We start from the raw sequence: 14870 nt of genomic DNA on the forward strand, positions 1-14870 counted from the left end.
ACAAGAATGTAGAAACAGACTTCTTTCTGAAGAAAAGCAATTATGTAGGTCCTTGTGAGCAGCATTTTTAGTGTGCTATACTAAGTTTTAAAATGTATCTATCAGTTTCTAAATAATATGAGAAATGCACAGGAATAGAGAAACAATTGATTAGTCACAAATAACGCATTTTCTCAGACCCTGACCTCGATAAAGGTTTAAGTCTGGGTTTGAATCAGTTTCTCTAAACCTTAGCGACTCCATTTGCTAAATTATGATGCAAGTAACAACACTTAGAGTTCTGTGAATTTTTAATTCATATTTTATATTCATATATTAATGCACCTAAGAGGCTTGGTACAGAACCTGGCACATGTTAAGTGGTCAAAAATGGTAACTCTTTTTATTACCCAAAACAAACAGCAGAGTGTCATGTGGGTGCTTCTACTGCAGGCAGGGGTAAATATTGCATAGAAGTCTTATGATCAAGATATGGAGGTGGCGCTGGGGCATTGTCTGTGGGGAAAGAACTATTTAACTGAGCTAAACAGCATGACCTGCAGCCTGCTAGGAGTTGGCCCCTCCCCTTCCTTTAACTGCTTCCATAGGTCCTTTCTCTATTAAAACTGTTCCTTCCCTTAATTTAAACTGTTCCTTCCCTTCATTCCCTCAGAATTCCCCTAAATTGTAAATGACTTCAGTAACTGCCTGCATGAACTGACTTTCTGAAGCCTTCAGCAGAAATGGGCCCCTGAGTGACTACCAGAGAGCATCAAAGGTTATGCGGATCAAGTAGTCAACACCAAGTCTGAAGGAATAGGAGGCCCTAAAACTTCTTTGTGGTTCTGGAAACCCTATTCTTGGTTGGGGGCTATTCTTTTACTCCTTTCAGGACTGTGGAAAGTGCTGTGCCCCAGTCTTTGAGAGCACCTTCCCTTCAAAAACAAAAAGCTTTGAGTTTTTCTCATTTATACTTACCAGGAGACAGAAGCCATAGTTGGCTCCTTTGTCTCACTATTGTGGATTGTTCTCATAGATTATAAAATTCTCCAGAACAGTTATTTCTCAACTCTGGCTACATATTAGACGCATTTAGGGAGCATTTTAAAATCCAAGTGTGTAATCTTCACCTCAGAGCAACAGAGTCAGAATCTCTGGGGGTTAGATCTGAGCTTCTTTAGTTTTAAGATTTCCAGATGATTCTACTATGTAGCTTTGTTGCAAATCACTGCTCTCTAAAGGTTAAAATTACTGGAATTGGGTGCAGGCCTCAAGGACATTTGAAATAACTTGGAGTCATCCATACCTGACCAGTAGTTTATTTGTCATTCTAAAGCTGTGAAATGTGCAGTTGTGGAAATAATGTCACCTGAAAGGGTTAATTAAGGCATATCATATGAAATATATAATAAAGTGATACTCATTTTTAAAGACACACTAATCTTTAAATTTATGTCTTTTTGGGTTCTGTCTGTAATTGGGTCATCTTAGAAAACTAGGCACTTCTACTTAGTTTGTTTTCAGTGTTTAAAGCTTATTAGGGGGTTATTAAAACTGGCTTGAGAGTCACATAAAAAAATCCAGCCAGACCACTTCATAGGCCTGGTTTTTATACCAAATTCTGTTATCTACTCGATTAAGTAGTGTTATTGCTAAACCAGTGTGTAATTTCCCAGGCATCTGCATATATAAATACGTATCAAAACTCCTATGAAAAACATTCTGTTCAGAGGTCTTGTCCTGCCGCATATCAGTACAGCCAGTTCTTCCCATGAGTCCTTCCCTTTGTTCCCATGTTACCAGGGTGTTTCTACTCACTTAATGTTCTTTTTATGGTTTCCGTTGTTAGCTCTCCATCTGGTTATTATCTCATTAACTGATGAGAAAATGCCTATAATTCTCATGAACCTAGTAGATTAGAGCACTGCTACTTTTGTTCAGGTCCTGATCTTCTGAAGGACTCCATTGGCCATCTTGCCACTTAACCTGAGGGAAAGCTGCTTTTTATCCCTGCACTCTGCTCTCAGTGAGCCAAAACCATGTTTGAAAATGTGATCTTTGACTATTAGACTCAAGTAAAAGTAGTATTTTGACATGGACTTTACTTTCCTAGTCAAGTATTATAAGATGATAATGCTGTAAAAACATTGTTGATATCTTTGTTTAATCAACCTTAGACAAATATTAAAACATTTCACAGAGGGCCTGCCTGGTGACACAAGGGATTAAGCATCACACTATGAAGCAATTTGCAGCCTCCGCAGTATGAGTTTGATCCCCAGCCGGCCAGGGAGCTACCCACATGGCGCAGCAGACCTCTCCTGCCTCGCCCACTGCTCCCCCTCAGCAGTGTACTTCGGTCAATCTGCCTATTCTGTTCCCCACTCTGTCTCTGGTGAATCCTCTCACCTCCGCATCTCTGGCCCGTACCCCAGCTCTTATATGCATAAATATATAAATCTTTTAAAAAAAAAAATATGTAGGTTAAATACATTAAAAAAAAAAAAACAATTCACAGGGCCTCCCTGGTGGCGCAAGGGGCTAAGCACCGCACTATGAAGCAATCCGCAGCCTCTGCAGCATGAATTCGATCCCCGGCCAGCCAGGGAGCAGCCCACATGGCGAGGCAGACCTCTCCTGGCTCTCCCGCTGCTCCCCTCAGCAGTGTATTTCAGTCAGTCTGCCTGTTCTGTTCCCCACTCTGTCTCTGGTGAATTCTCTCACTCCCCACATCTCTGGCCTGTACCCCAGCTCTTGTATGCATAAATAAATAAATCTTTAAAAAAAATACATTTCACAGTAGGTTTATTTGTTGTCATATTCACAGTAGAACTCAGTTAGGTCAGCTTTGTTCAGATTTCGATACATGGGTATGTTTTATTCATTCATTGAAGCCTTTCTTTTTTAGTCTCTGTCATCCTGGACCCTGCCCACCCTGCCCTGCCTTTATGACTAAAACATGTGAATGTGGACGGACCAGGTAAGGTTGGAATTATACTCTATGGAAGATTTAATTTCTACATTGATGATTTATATGATAATTTCTAAAACAAAATACTAATAGGCAGCTTTAATTTAATGGTAGGTATGACTATTACTGCTCTATAAATTGTAGTTTCCTGTGCTGCCCCTGATCCCATTTTATAGTCTTAAAAGTGATATTACTCATTTCTGGGCCTCCCCGGTGGCGCAGCGGTTGAGCGCTGGGTTGCGAAGCTGCCCGCGGCCTCTGCGGCGCCGGTTCGATCCCCGGCTGCTCCCCGGCCACCGGAGGAGGGTCCCACATGGCGCGCAGACCTCTCCTGCCGCCCACTGCTCCCCTCAGCAGTGTACTTCGGTCCTTCTGCCTGCTCTGCTCCCCGCTCTGGCTCTGGTGGATTCTCTCACCCTCCCGCGCTTCTGACTGTACCCAGTGCTTGTATAAACAAAACAAACAAACAAACAAATAAATAAATAAAAACATGCCTCTATAAAAAAAAAAAAAAAAAGTGATATTACTCATTTCTGATGAAATGCCAGGGTAACTGACCTTTTTCTTTAACCTCTTTAGTGGGTGAAAGAACCAGGAATTGAACTCAGGTCTATTAAGGTCCGGGAGGCTGAGATAATTGAACCGCCTAGCACAAAATCTGACATCTAGAAGAATCTTACTCAATGTCATTGAAGGAAAGAATAAGTTACCCCAGATTCTAAAACAAAATATGTAGTTGAGGTGGAAATAAGGGATAGATTAAAACTCTTTGTAAAGAGTAGACTTCAAACTCTATAAACTGTTGACCTGGAATGATACCTAAAGAAAGTTATTGCAAAGCACTGGCCTAATACCCTTTTTTAGCTAGTAAGTCAGCAAAATCAGAATATTTATTAGAACAAAGCCAGACTGATTGCCTCATACTGACATCAGGTATTATAGCTGCGTAAGATGCCAAAGTGCTATGTCCCAGGAGACTCACTTGTGCTTTCAGTCTGAGTATGTAATTATAACTACCTTGCCCTCTCCCCATCCTGCCCTCAACCCAAAATGAAGAAGCCCATGTGTAAGAAACTGTGGGAGCACCCGACTTTTCCCTTCCTACAGGCTGCTTCAGTAAAACTCAGAAATCACATATACCGGATACTGAATGTTAAACTAATGCTGTCTTTACATCATTATCTTTACAGGCACACAGTTCGCTGTGGTCAGACTGTTTCAGTCCACTGCTCTAACCCATGTGAGAATGTTTTGAATTGTGGTCAGCACCACTGTGCTGAGCTGTGCCATGGGGGTCAGTGCCAGCCTTGTCGGGTCATACTGAACCAGGGTAAGTGGTGGATCCACCAACCAGCAGTACTTGCACATTTTTCTAGAACTTTAGTTATGGTTATCTCAATGACAGGATTGCTCTGAAACTTGTAGTGACAAAGGTTTCCTTGACTCTGGTACCTGGGGTAGAGCAAACTGGAGATTGTTAATGCTTAGATGATCTTCGTTATTTTAATTACCTAAAACCAATATACGTCATTGTCCTATAGAATTTGGATTTTTAATGTTGTTTAAGAGTAACTCCTTGGGAGTTTTTTTTTTTTGTTTGTTTTTTTTTACATGAAATTATAAGTTGAAGTAGCAGTATAATAATATTATGTAAGTTTCAGGTGTTCGTTGTGGAGAATCAACATGTATATATACTAAGTAAAGTTTACTGCTTAAAGTCCAGATCTATCCACCATACCATTTTCCTCCTGGGAAATTTTTAAAAATAAATACATGAAAAAGGACCTAGAAAAGTGAAAATAATCTTGAAAAAGAACAACATTAAAAAGTTTAAACATCTGATTTCAAGACTTATAAAGTAACAGTAACAGGCAGTTTTTGGTGGAAAGATAGACTACTTAGATCAATGGAAGAGAATAGAATCCAGATAACAGGTGTCACATATAATACAGTCAGTTGATTTTCAGCCAAGTTAAAAGTTAATACCATGAGATACCATCTTACACCAGTGACAATGGCACATATTAAAAAAACTAGCAACAACAAATGTTGGCGAGGATGTGGAGAAAAAGGAACTCTCCTGCACTGTTGATGGGAGTGCAAACTGGTCCAACCACTATGGAGAGCTGTGTGGAGATTTCTGGACCTACTAAACATAGAGCTTCCATATGATCCAGCAATTCCACTCCTAGGTATTTACCCAAAGGACACAGAAACATCAATTCCAAAGAGCACCTGCACCCCTATGTTTATAGCAGCACTGTTTACAATAGCTAAGCTTTGGAAACAACCCAAATGCCCAAAAATAGATGACTGGATCAAGAAGATGTGATACATACACACCATGGAATATTAATCAGCATTCAAAAAAGATAAACACATGCAATTTGCAGCAACATGGATGGCGCTGGAAGGGATCATGCTCAGCGAAATAAGCCAGAAAGAAAAAGAAAAATACCCGATGGTCTCACTCATAGCAGGAATCTAGAAAACTTAAATAAGGGACCAGGAAAATGAATAACTATAAGAAAGTGAAAATCAAAATCAACAAACAACTATGAACCAGAGACACTCTATGGGGAGTGGGGGGCGGGGAGGGGAGGGATTGGGGTCAAAATAAGGGGATTGCAATTGTATGGGGAATATAAAAATAAAATTTATTAAATAAATAAATAAATTTAAAAATTTTAAAAAATTGATTAAAAAAAAGTTAATTCAGTGAAAGAGAATCTTTTTACAAAGGTTGCTAGAACAACCGAGTGTGTGTATGAGGGAAAAGTCTCAATCATTGGCCCACTCTTTACATAAAAATTAATTCTTCATGGATCTGTAAGTTAAATGTAAAATCAGGAAACATCAAGCACCAAGATGAAACTTTATAAGAGAATATTTTCATGACCTTAGGGTTAGGCAAAGATTTCTTAGAGCAACAACAAAACACTAACTGTAAAAGAAAAAAAATTTTAAATTTCTGTTGATCAAAGATACTATTAGGTAAATGAATAAATTGTATATTGTATCTAGAATAAAATACCCCCAGAAACCAGCAACAACAAAAAAGAATAAGTCGTTTAAACACTGAAAGACTTGACTTCACTAAAGAGTATTTATAAATGGCTTATCAATGCATGAAAGGTGCTTAAAACCTTTAATACTAAGGAAATGTAAATTAATTAAAGCTATAGTAAGAGTGAAAGATAATATAGCCACTTAGAAAACAGTCTAGCAGTTCCTTAAAAGGTTATAAACATGGAATTACCATGTGACCCAGCAATTCCATTCCTAGGCATATACCCAAGACAGATGGAAATATATGTCCACACCAGACTTACAAATGGATGTTCATAACAACATTATTCAAATTGTAAAAATGTGAAAGCAATGCATATTATCAGCTGGTGATAAAATTTGGCATGCCATACAATGGACTATCATTCAGCCATAGAAAAAAATGTTGATATATGCTACAAAATAGGTAAACTTCAGAACATTATATGAAAGGAGTCACAAAGGACCATGTAATGTATGATTCCTCTTTTGATGACTGCCCCTACCCTGCAGGGATCCTGGGCTCTAATGTACCACTGCCCAGTAGAGTTTATACTTTGGTTTGATGATATTGATGTTTGTTTGTACTTACAAAAAAACAGACCTATGAAATGTTCTGTGATGTGTGGTACAAGGATTTTATGTAAGGAATGTGTTACCTGTTACTCATTCTCTTTATGGATCCTCTTGAGAAATTCCTGGCTGGTCTTAGTTACGAAACTGTTTTTTTCCTCAAAACTATTGCTTTTATTTTAGGAAACCTATATAATTGACCTAGTCTCTATCTTTATAGTGACTATTTATGATTTGTTATGTATTCTTACAGTTGTTTTCATGTCTTTTATGTTTTTGTTATATTTTATACATCCTTATATACTGCCTCAAATCCAATTTGAGACAAAGCAGTTGTTAGATATAAACTGGCATTTTGGTCTTGGTATAGAAACTGTGGTGTGAAAAAGTCCCTTTGATCTAGACCATTTTTAGCTCTTTGTTCATGTTGGGCTTTTTTACTTAGTGACATCACCTAGGTCTTTTTTCATACAAATTTGTTCAGATCTCAGCCTGATCCTTTTTGGTTTTGTGTAGTTGATATTTTTTAAAACTCAAGAGGGCTTTTTTCTTTTGGTCACAGAAAATATCTAGTGAAGTGTTTTGACCTTGAGTGTAGTTTATCTTCTCAAATTGTAACTCCCCTAGGATCCTCTTTAGCTTTATTTTGAGGTTTAATAAACATTCCTTCATTCATTGGTAAAAATGCTGAAAAGGTTAAAACTGTCGGCAGAGAGCTTCCTGCGGTCTGTCTGGTTCCTAATACTCTTCAGCGAGCTGTGAATTCACCTAATTCTTGTCACCAGCTCATATCTCTGTCTCTTATACCAAAGCACAGAACTTTTTAGTATTGCTCTCAGATTATTTCCTGATTGAAGCAAGACTCCATTTTGTTTCAGTTGTCAGAATTTTCTGACCTTTTTTTTATTCACAGCTATCTGCTCATACTTCTGCAAAAAGCTCTGAATGTCTGAGCAGAAACTTAGTAAAGAAAAACCTGCCTGTAAAAGCTACCAAGTTGCTAGGATTTGACTAGTTACATTAATATTGATTGCATTTTCTACACCTATGTTAATTCATTCAGTAGGTCTTTATTGAATGAATGAGTTTTAGAATGGAGTGAAGCTGTACATGTACTTACTGGAAGATGGAATATTACTGTAAAAATCAAGAATCTTCATTAATTTTATTTATTTATTTATTTTTAATTTTTTTTTTAATAGAGGCATGTTTTATTTATTTGTTTGTTTGTTTGTTTTGTTTATACATGCACTGGGTACAGTCAGAAGCGCGGGAGGGTGAGAGAATTCACCAGAGCCAGAGCGGGGAGCAGAGCAGGCAGAAGGACTGAAGCACACTGCTGAGGGGAGCAGCGGGCGGCAGGAGGGGTCTGCGCGCCATGTGGGACCCTCCTCCGGTGGCCGGGGAGCAGCCAGGGATCGAACCGGCGCCGCAGAGGCCGCGGGCAGCTTCGCAACCCAGCGCTCAACCGCTGCGCCACGGGGGAGGCCCGCATAGATTGATTTTTAAGGAGATAAAGAGACTTGTGAGTTGATGAAAATTAATCCATATCAGACATCATTACATATTAATATGTCAGAAACATAACTCCTTAAACTTAACACATATTTATTGTGACCTCAAGAAATAAAGGAATCCGGGGCCTCCCCGGTGGCGCAGCGGTTGAGCGCTGGGTTGCGAAGCTGCCTGCAGCCTCAGCGGCACCGGTTCAATCCCCGGCTGCTCCCCGGCCACCGGAGGAGGGTCCCACATGGTGCGCAGACCTCTCCTGCCACCCGCTGCTCCCCTCAGCAGTGTACTTTGGTCCTTCTGCCTGCTCTGCTCCCCGCTCTGGCTCTGGTGAATTATCTCACCCTCCCGTGCTTCTGACTGTACCCAGTGCATGTATAAACAAAACAAACAAACAAACAAATAAATAAATAAACATGCCTCTATAAAAAAAGAAAAAAAAAAGAAATAAAGGAATCCATTATTTCTTGCACAGGAAAAACTATAAATATTAGACTGGATTCTCTTTTTTAGCAAATAAAAGTTTCATGTTATTTGAAACCTTTTACTAAGTATAAATACTCAAGCATGATTACTTCATATTCCTTAGTATAGACTACAAATTATTAAGGATTTTGTTTATTTATGTATACAAGAACTGGGGTACAAGCCACAGGCTCGAGGGGTGAGAGGATTCACCAGAGACAGAGTGGGGAGCAGAACAGGCGGATTGACTGAAATACACTGCTGAGGGGACTTCTTTTTAGCAGCAGAGACTCCCCAAGCATGTTATGTGAATCCCAGTATATAAAGTATTAAATCCTTGCTACTTGGGTTGAAGTAAGGATGGGGGTAAGGGAGATACAGTGTTCAGTTCATCCACCACTACCCCAGCTTAGCCTCCATTGCCTCCAACTTAGTCTGATATCTCCAGAGGACCCCAGGGAGTCCTAATGATATGTAGCTTTCAACCATGACCTTATGGACCAACCAGATAGTAGTGTCTCAATTTAGAGCGCTGCTTCACTTTAATGCTGTTTTTGGGATTTGCTGTAGAGGCATCTCAAGATATGACATAGTCTAACAAGGCCTTCCCCCTCTTCCTATGATGAACCTCTTAGGTAAGTCTTAGAACTACTATATAAGCTATATGTCTGATCAACACTAATCATTAAAATTTTGTGTTTTCTTATAGATTGTTATATTTTAAGAGCTTAGACAGGTTATTAACCTTTTGTTTTTGAAATTGTCTTCAAGTGTGCTACTGTGGCAGTACCTCCCGAGATGTGTTATGTGGAACAGATGTAGGAAAGTCTGATGGATTTGGGGACTTTGGCTGTTTAAAGATATGTGGCAAGTAAGGCTTTATGTTTATCTCAGTTAGAATAAAGCTGTATTTTATGTAACAATTATATAATAGTCTGTTGTTTTTCTTAACAGGGACTTGAAGTGTGGGAACCATATGTGTTCTCAAGTGTGCCACCCTCAGCCCTGCCAGCCATGCCCACGACTCCCCCAGTTGGTGCGCTGTTGCCCTTGTGGTCAAACTCCTCTCAGCCAATTACTAGAATTTGGAAGTAGTGCTCGGAAAACATGCATGGATCCTGTCCCTTCATGTGGAAAAGTGTGCGGCAAGCCTCTGCCTTGTGGTTCCTTAGGTAACTAGTAGGCATAAAGTTACCTTTAAAAATATGAATGTATGAATGTAAATGTTTGGTATAATGACCACTTAGGCATAGTAGTAATAGGCAGAATACTTAGGCAAAAATTTAAATTGCATTTATAGTAGAGGATTTTCTAAATATTCTGGTCAAATTTGTGTGGGTACGTTTTCTTTCCTACTTAGAGTATAGTTGTTAAAATTCACATTTACTCAGTTTCTCTGTCTGATTTGGGCATTTTCTTCCTAACTCAGGATAATTGTGGTGAGATACTATTCCTTGGCATTTATTATTTCTCTTAGTAGCCCATACTAATATGAGCACCAGATATCCTTTTGCTAATCCAGCATTCAACAAGCATTTAAAGACATTTTCATACAACAGGAACATGTTAAAATAATTACGGGTGAGATGTTTAAGAACTAAAATTCTTAGTAAAACTTCAGCCATTTGGACCACTTAAGAAATGTCATTCTCAATAGCTTAGTTTTCCATCTACCTGACAGTAGTACTTTCTGAGCATCATTTTGGATGGACATTTTTCTAAAATTTGCTTTCTCCTCTTTATTCAAATAGCGGTTACTCTAGATAATTTCTTTCTCTTTATTGACTCAGAGTCGTCATTTTCCTGAACTCTAGTTACCTTATATTGAGAACAGCGATGCCCTCAGGGCCTACTTATGGGGTCTCAGGCAGTCTTCCTTACCTCTGCGTAGTTTGAATTGTTGTCTACTTGTTAAAAGTTTTTTGTTGTTTATTTTCTTCTTGGTGCTTAATTTAGCATACCCATCGCTGCTTTTCTTCTGACTTATGGCTTCTGATTTCTTGACTATAGAAACTAGAAAAGGTTAGTTGAAATTAGCTCTGAATTTCTGAAACTTTCTGAGGTAGTACTTAGGAAAATGTGTGTGCAGTTTTGAAATTTCTCTTTTGAGTGGGCGTTCAAAGGCTCTGTTTAGAAAAATGAAAGTGGGCAATGTGTGATGAAGAGAGGTGTTCTTACAACTGATTCAGGAAAAGCTAGAATCTTTAAATTTGGTTTCCATTTTTATCAAAGATAGAGAATTCACATTTCTCCCAGGTGCCAGCAGGAAGCAATAGAAGCACCCTTCCTAATTCTTATTTTCAATCTGACTTTAAAATTATGTATAGAGGAGAAATGCTCTCCTCATATATTTATGCATGTTCTAACTGCATCAGGAAAATCAGTTATCTGTTGATTCTGTGTGGCTAATGTGAAAATGTATCTTTAAATAAGCCCTGTGAAATGGAGAGCAAATCAAGGATGATAATGTCTTCCCTTTTCAGAAAGCCAATGGGTCATTTTTGTAAGAATTTCATATATAATCACCAGAAATCCTATCCTGAGGCTATGAGATCTTGCTGGCTATGAGGGAAAGAGGAAATGTAAATGGGTAATGTGGGAGGACTTGCGCAAGAGAAGCACAGTAAGTCAGTATGAACAGACCTGGGGGTGAGACAAGAGCTGGTAAAGGGGCTGGGGGTAAACCACCATACTAAAGCAGAATTTCAATCATGGAAAAATTCTAAGGAACTAGGCTGAGTTGAATTGAGAAACTCAGACAAAGCCCATGGCTAGTGGTAATGAATAAACTCTTAAGTTTATTCAGACTGGCTTATCTATAGAAAGTTTGTTTAGATCTTTCAGTATCTCACCCAGTAGGAAATTTCCATCTAGATATATAACTGTAGTGTAAGGGAGCAGGTGGAGTCCTACTCTCAGGATGGTAGTGTGAGGTTATTTGTGGAACTCACTCCCCAGGAAAACAAGTAAAGCTGAAGAAAACTATTAAAAAGCACTACTTAAAATCCCTTCCTCCCCTACTCCAGCTCAAAAGCTCTACTCTGGATGAGTGTACCCAAAGACACTTTCTCTACTCTCAGCTTCCAGTCAAGGGTTATCACATCTCAGTGGAGGCGCGAGCTACTAGCATTTTTAATCCTCTCCAACTCCAAGCTGAAGAGGCTAAATTTCTGGTAGCACAGCTGAGCCGTCAGGGCCCCCTTCCTCCACAGTTTTGTCCATGGGAGGGAAGCTTCTAAATCAGTCATAACAGATGAGAATTCTGGGATCCCAATCACCGTCACCTAAGCTCACTTGGAGGGCAAAAGTTCCATGCTTGTTGCAAGCCAAGAAAAGCAGTGGCTGTTGTCCCACCTAATACTCAGAGTAGCGACCAAGATCTTTCCTAGGGGGAGAGTCCATTAAAAAGAGAGGTCCAAAGTACTTCCCAAAAAACTGACGTTCCTTTGAAATGGGAAGTTTTGGGAAACAATAGCTCCTCTTTTTTTTTTTTTTTTTTTTAAGATTTATTTATTTATGCATACAAGAACTGGGGTATAATCCAGAGGTGCGGGAGGTGAGAGCATTCACGAGAGAGAATGGGAAGCAGAACAGGCAGATCTACTCTGCTGAGGAGAGCAGCAGGCATGGCAGGAGAGGTCTGCCGTGACATGTGGGTTTCGCTGGCCTGCAGGGATCATACTCGTGCTGCAGTGGCTGGTGATAGCTTGATAGCGCTGTCTTTAACCCCTGCACCACCAGGGAAGCCCCACAATAGCTCCTCTTAAGAGCAGTTAGTTAACCAGAAATAACCAAGAGATACCTAAAAAGGAGCAAGCCCTCCTGGAGTCAGAATAAGCCTCACAGACTTGTTTCAAAGACTACTGCTGCTCTAATTACATTGGACCAGATTGTTGGGTTTTATGCCCCAGGGCATTACTGAAAACCAGTAGAGTAATAATCCAGCAGTAGGCCTCAGGGCTGAATTTAATCCCAAATGGGGCATATGCTTAACCGAGATATCAGGAAAAGAGACTGTCAGTCCTCTGAAACCTTTGTCATCTCAGGGTGCACTCTCAAGACTGTCATTCAGAAAGGCACCAGTGGCTTCATACCTTGGGGGAAATAGACTACTAAAATAGCCTAGCCAACTCACGAATAATCAAGCAAACAACAAAAAACTAATAGAAGAAGAAAGGATCAATGACCACATCTTAACTACTATAACGTAGTTTTTTCTATTTTTCCCTTCACCATTCTTGTATATAAAATAACTTGTATATGTGCACAAACATGCTGTGTTTCTTAAAAAACTGAATAGCCTATGGTATGTTTTGATTTATGGCAAGTAGAGATGGACAAGGGAAATTACTGGTAATGGAAAATAGTCCCTTTCTCCATTAATGGTACTCACGTAGGTCTTTATATTCCAGTAAGTTGCTTTGCTTTCACTAATTTTTTGTCTTATTGTAACAGAATAGTGTGAAAAATCTTTGCATATCTTAAGAAAAAAAAAGATTCAGTGAATGTCAAGGATTGGTAGAGATTATATAAAAGAAAATAGAATGAAGAACATTGAACAGTGCCTCAGAGAAAAGTGGCACATCTTTAAATTTACTAACATATGTAATGGGAATATTGAGAGAAGAAAGGAACAGAAAGATAGTCAAAGAAATAATGGCAGGAAACTTTAGCTTTACTGGAAAACAATCTACACATCAAAGAAGCTCATCAATTTCTAATAGGGTAAATTCAGAAAGATCCATACCTAGAGCACAGTAAAAATGCTGAAAGCCATTGACAAGGAGAAAATCTTGAAAGCAGAGAGAAAAATGACTTATCACATACAAGGGAAACCTTGTAAGATTATCAGCCAACTTTTAATCAGAAACAATGAAGAAACAACCAGAAGGCAGTGGGATGACTTATTCAAAGTGCTGAAAGAAAAAATTGCCTATTAAGAATCTTATATCCAGTGAAGCTATCTTTCAAAAATGAAGATTAAAAGCAATTCAATGCTAACATATTTACTTTACAATATACAATAAAGGAAGTTCTTTAGACTGAAAGCAAGTAAACCCAAATGTAAATTCATGAAAAACCAAAGAGTAAGGGTAATAATATGATTACAAGAGACAATGTAATTGAATATTTCTTTTCTCAACTTTTTAAAAAACAGTTACATAAGACAATATGTATGTAATTGTATTTTAAAGGCTGTAACATATAGAAATAATCTCTGGCAATAATAGCAAAGGAGGTGGGTGGGATCAACGTTGTATTAGAGTTAGGAAGTGATACCAGATGGTAACTCAGATCTGCAGGAACAAATGAAAAAAAACAGAAACGAAAATAAGATAAATACAACAAAACTAAAAATATATACTTACTCTCATTTTTTTCTCTACTTTTTCAATAGATCACATAAAAAATAATGATTATAACAGTGTACTGCTATAGATGTATTGGGTTGTCAGAAAACTCTGGCACATTTTTTTCTGTGTTTTCAAAGAAAAATAGGTTATGACTTTTCTGACAACCCACTAATATGTGGAGCAGTGACACAGAAGAGAAGAGGGAGTAAAGCTAATGTGAGTAAGGCTTCTATATCTCGCTGGAATTAGGTTAGTATAAATCTTAAGTAGATGCTGATAAGGTGTAAATTGTAAGCCCTAGAGTAACCATTAAGAAATTACTCCAATAGTAAAAATCAAAATCAACAGGCTACCAGAGACGTTCTCTAGGGGACAAGGAGGGAGAAGGATCAGTACAGAAGTGGGAAGAGCACAGGAGACAATGGTAATGGTGCACGGGTAAATTGGTGGTGGGAATTTTATGGGAAATCATACATTGTACAAAAATGAAGGATGATAAATATATATATAATAAATATATATATTTATTATAATAAATATTTATAATAAATATAAATATATATTAATAAATATATATAATGGGGGAGTGTGTGTGTATATATATATATATAAAAAATGAGGGGGGAGAAATTACTCCAAGAAATACAGTAAAAAGTAGCATGAAAGGAAAAAAGATGTTACACTAGAAAATAATTGATGCAAAAGAAAGCAGTCAAAGAGGATTAGATTAACAAAACAGAGGTAAGGCAGAAAACTAAAAGTAAAACAGCAAACATAAATCCAACTATATCACTAATAATGTAATGGATTAAGCAGTTGAAAACAGAAATTATCAAGCAGAATTTAAAAAAGAAACAAGATCTGATTATATGTTACCATCAGGAAACAGACTTTAGATACAGTTAGGCTGAAGGTAAAAAGTTGTGGAAAAGATAAGTCATGTAAATAGCAGTCATCAAAAGAGACCCACA

At 38.3% G+C, this 14870-nt stretch overlaps 1 protein-coding gene across 2 annotated transcripts in view; it reads left to right on the forward strand.

The window, feature by feature from the left end:
- The window catches only part of NFX1 (nuclear transcription factor, X-box binding 1), a 57453-nt gene that overhangs the window by 13145 nt on the left and 29438 nt on the right, over positions 1-14870 (forward strand). For both annotated transcript variants that reach the window (XM_037495312.2, XM_037495313.2), the window contains exons 6-9: positions 2888-2959; positions 4141-4280; positions 9317-9416; positions 9500-9717. In XM_037495312.2, coding sequence (XP_037351209.1) covers positions 2888-2959; positions 4141-4280; positions 9317-9416; positions 9500-9717 — 530 coding nt within the window. The remainder of the gene's footprint in view (positions 1-2887; positions 2960-4140; positions 4281-9316; positions 9417-9499; positions 9718-14870) is intronic.

This window comes from Talpa occidentalis, unplaced genomic scaffold (genome assembly GCF_014898055.3).
Source record: "Talpa occidentalis isolate TD23 unplaced genomic scaffold, MPIMG_talOcc4v2.1 talOcc4.7, whole genome shotgun sequence".
In the NCBI taxonomy this organism is placed as follows: Eukaryota; Metazoa; Chordata; class Mammalia; order Eulipotyphla; family Talpidae; genus Talpa; species Talpa occidentalis.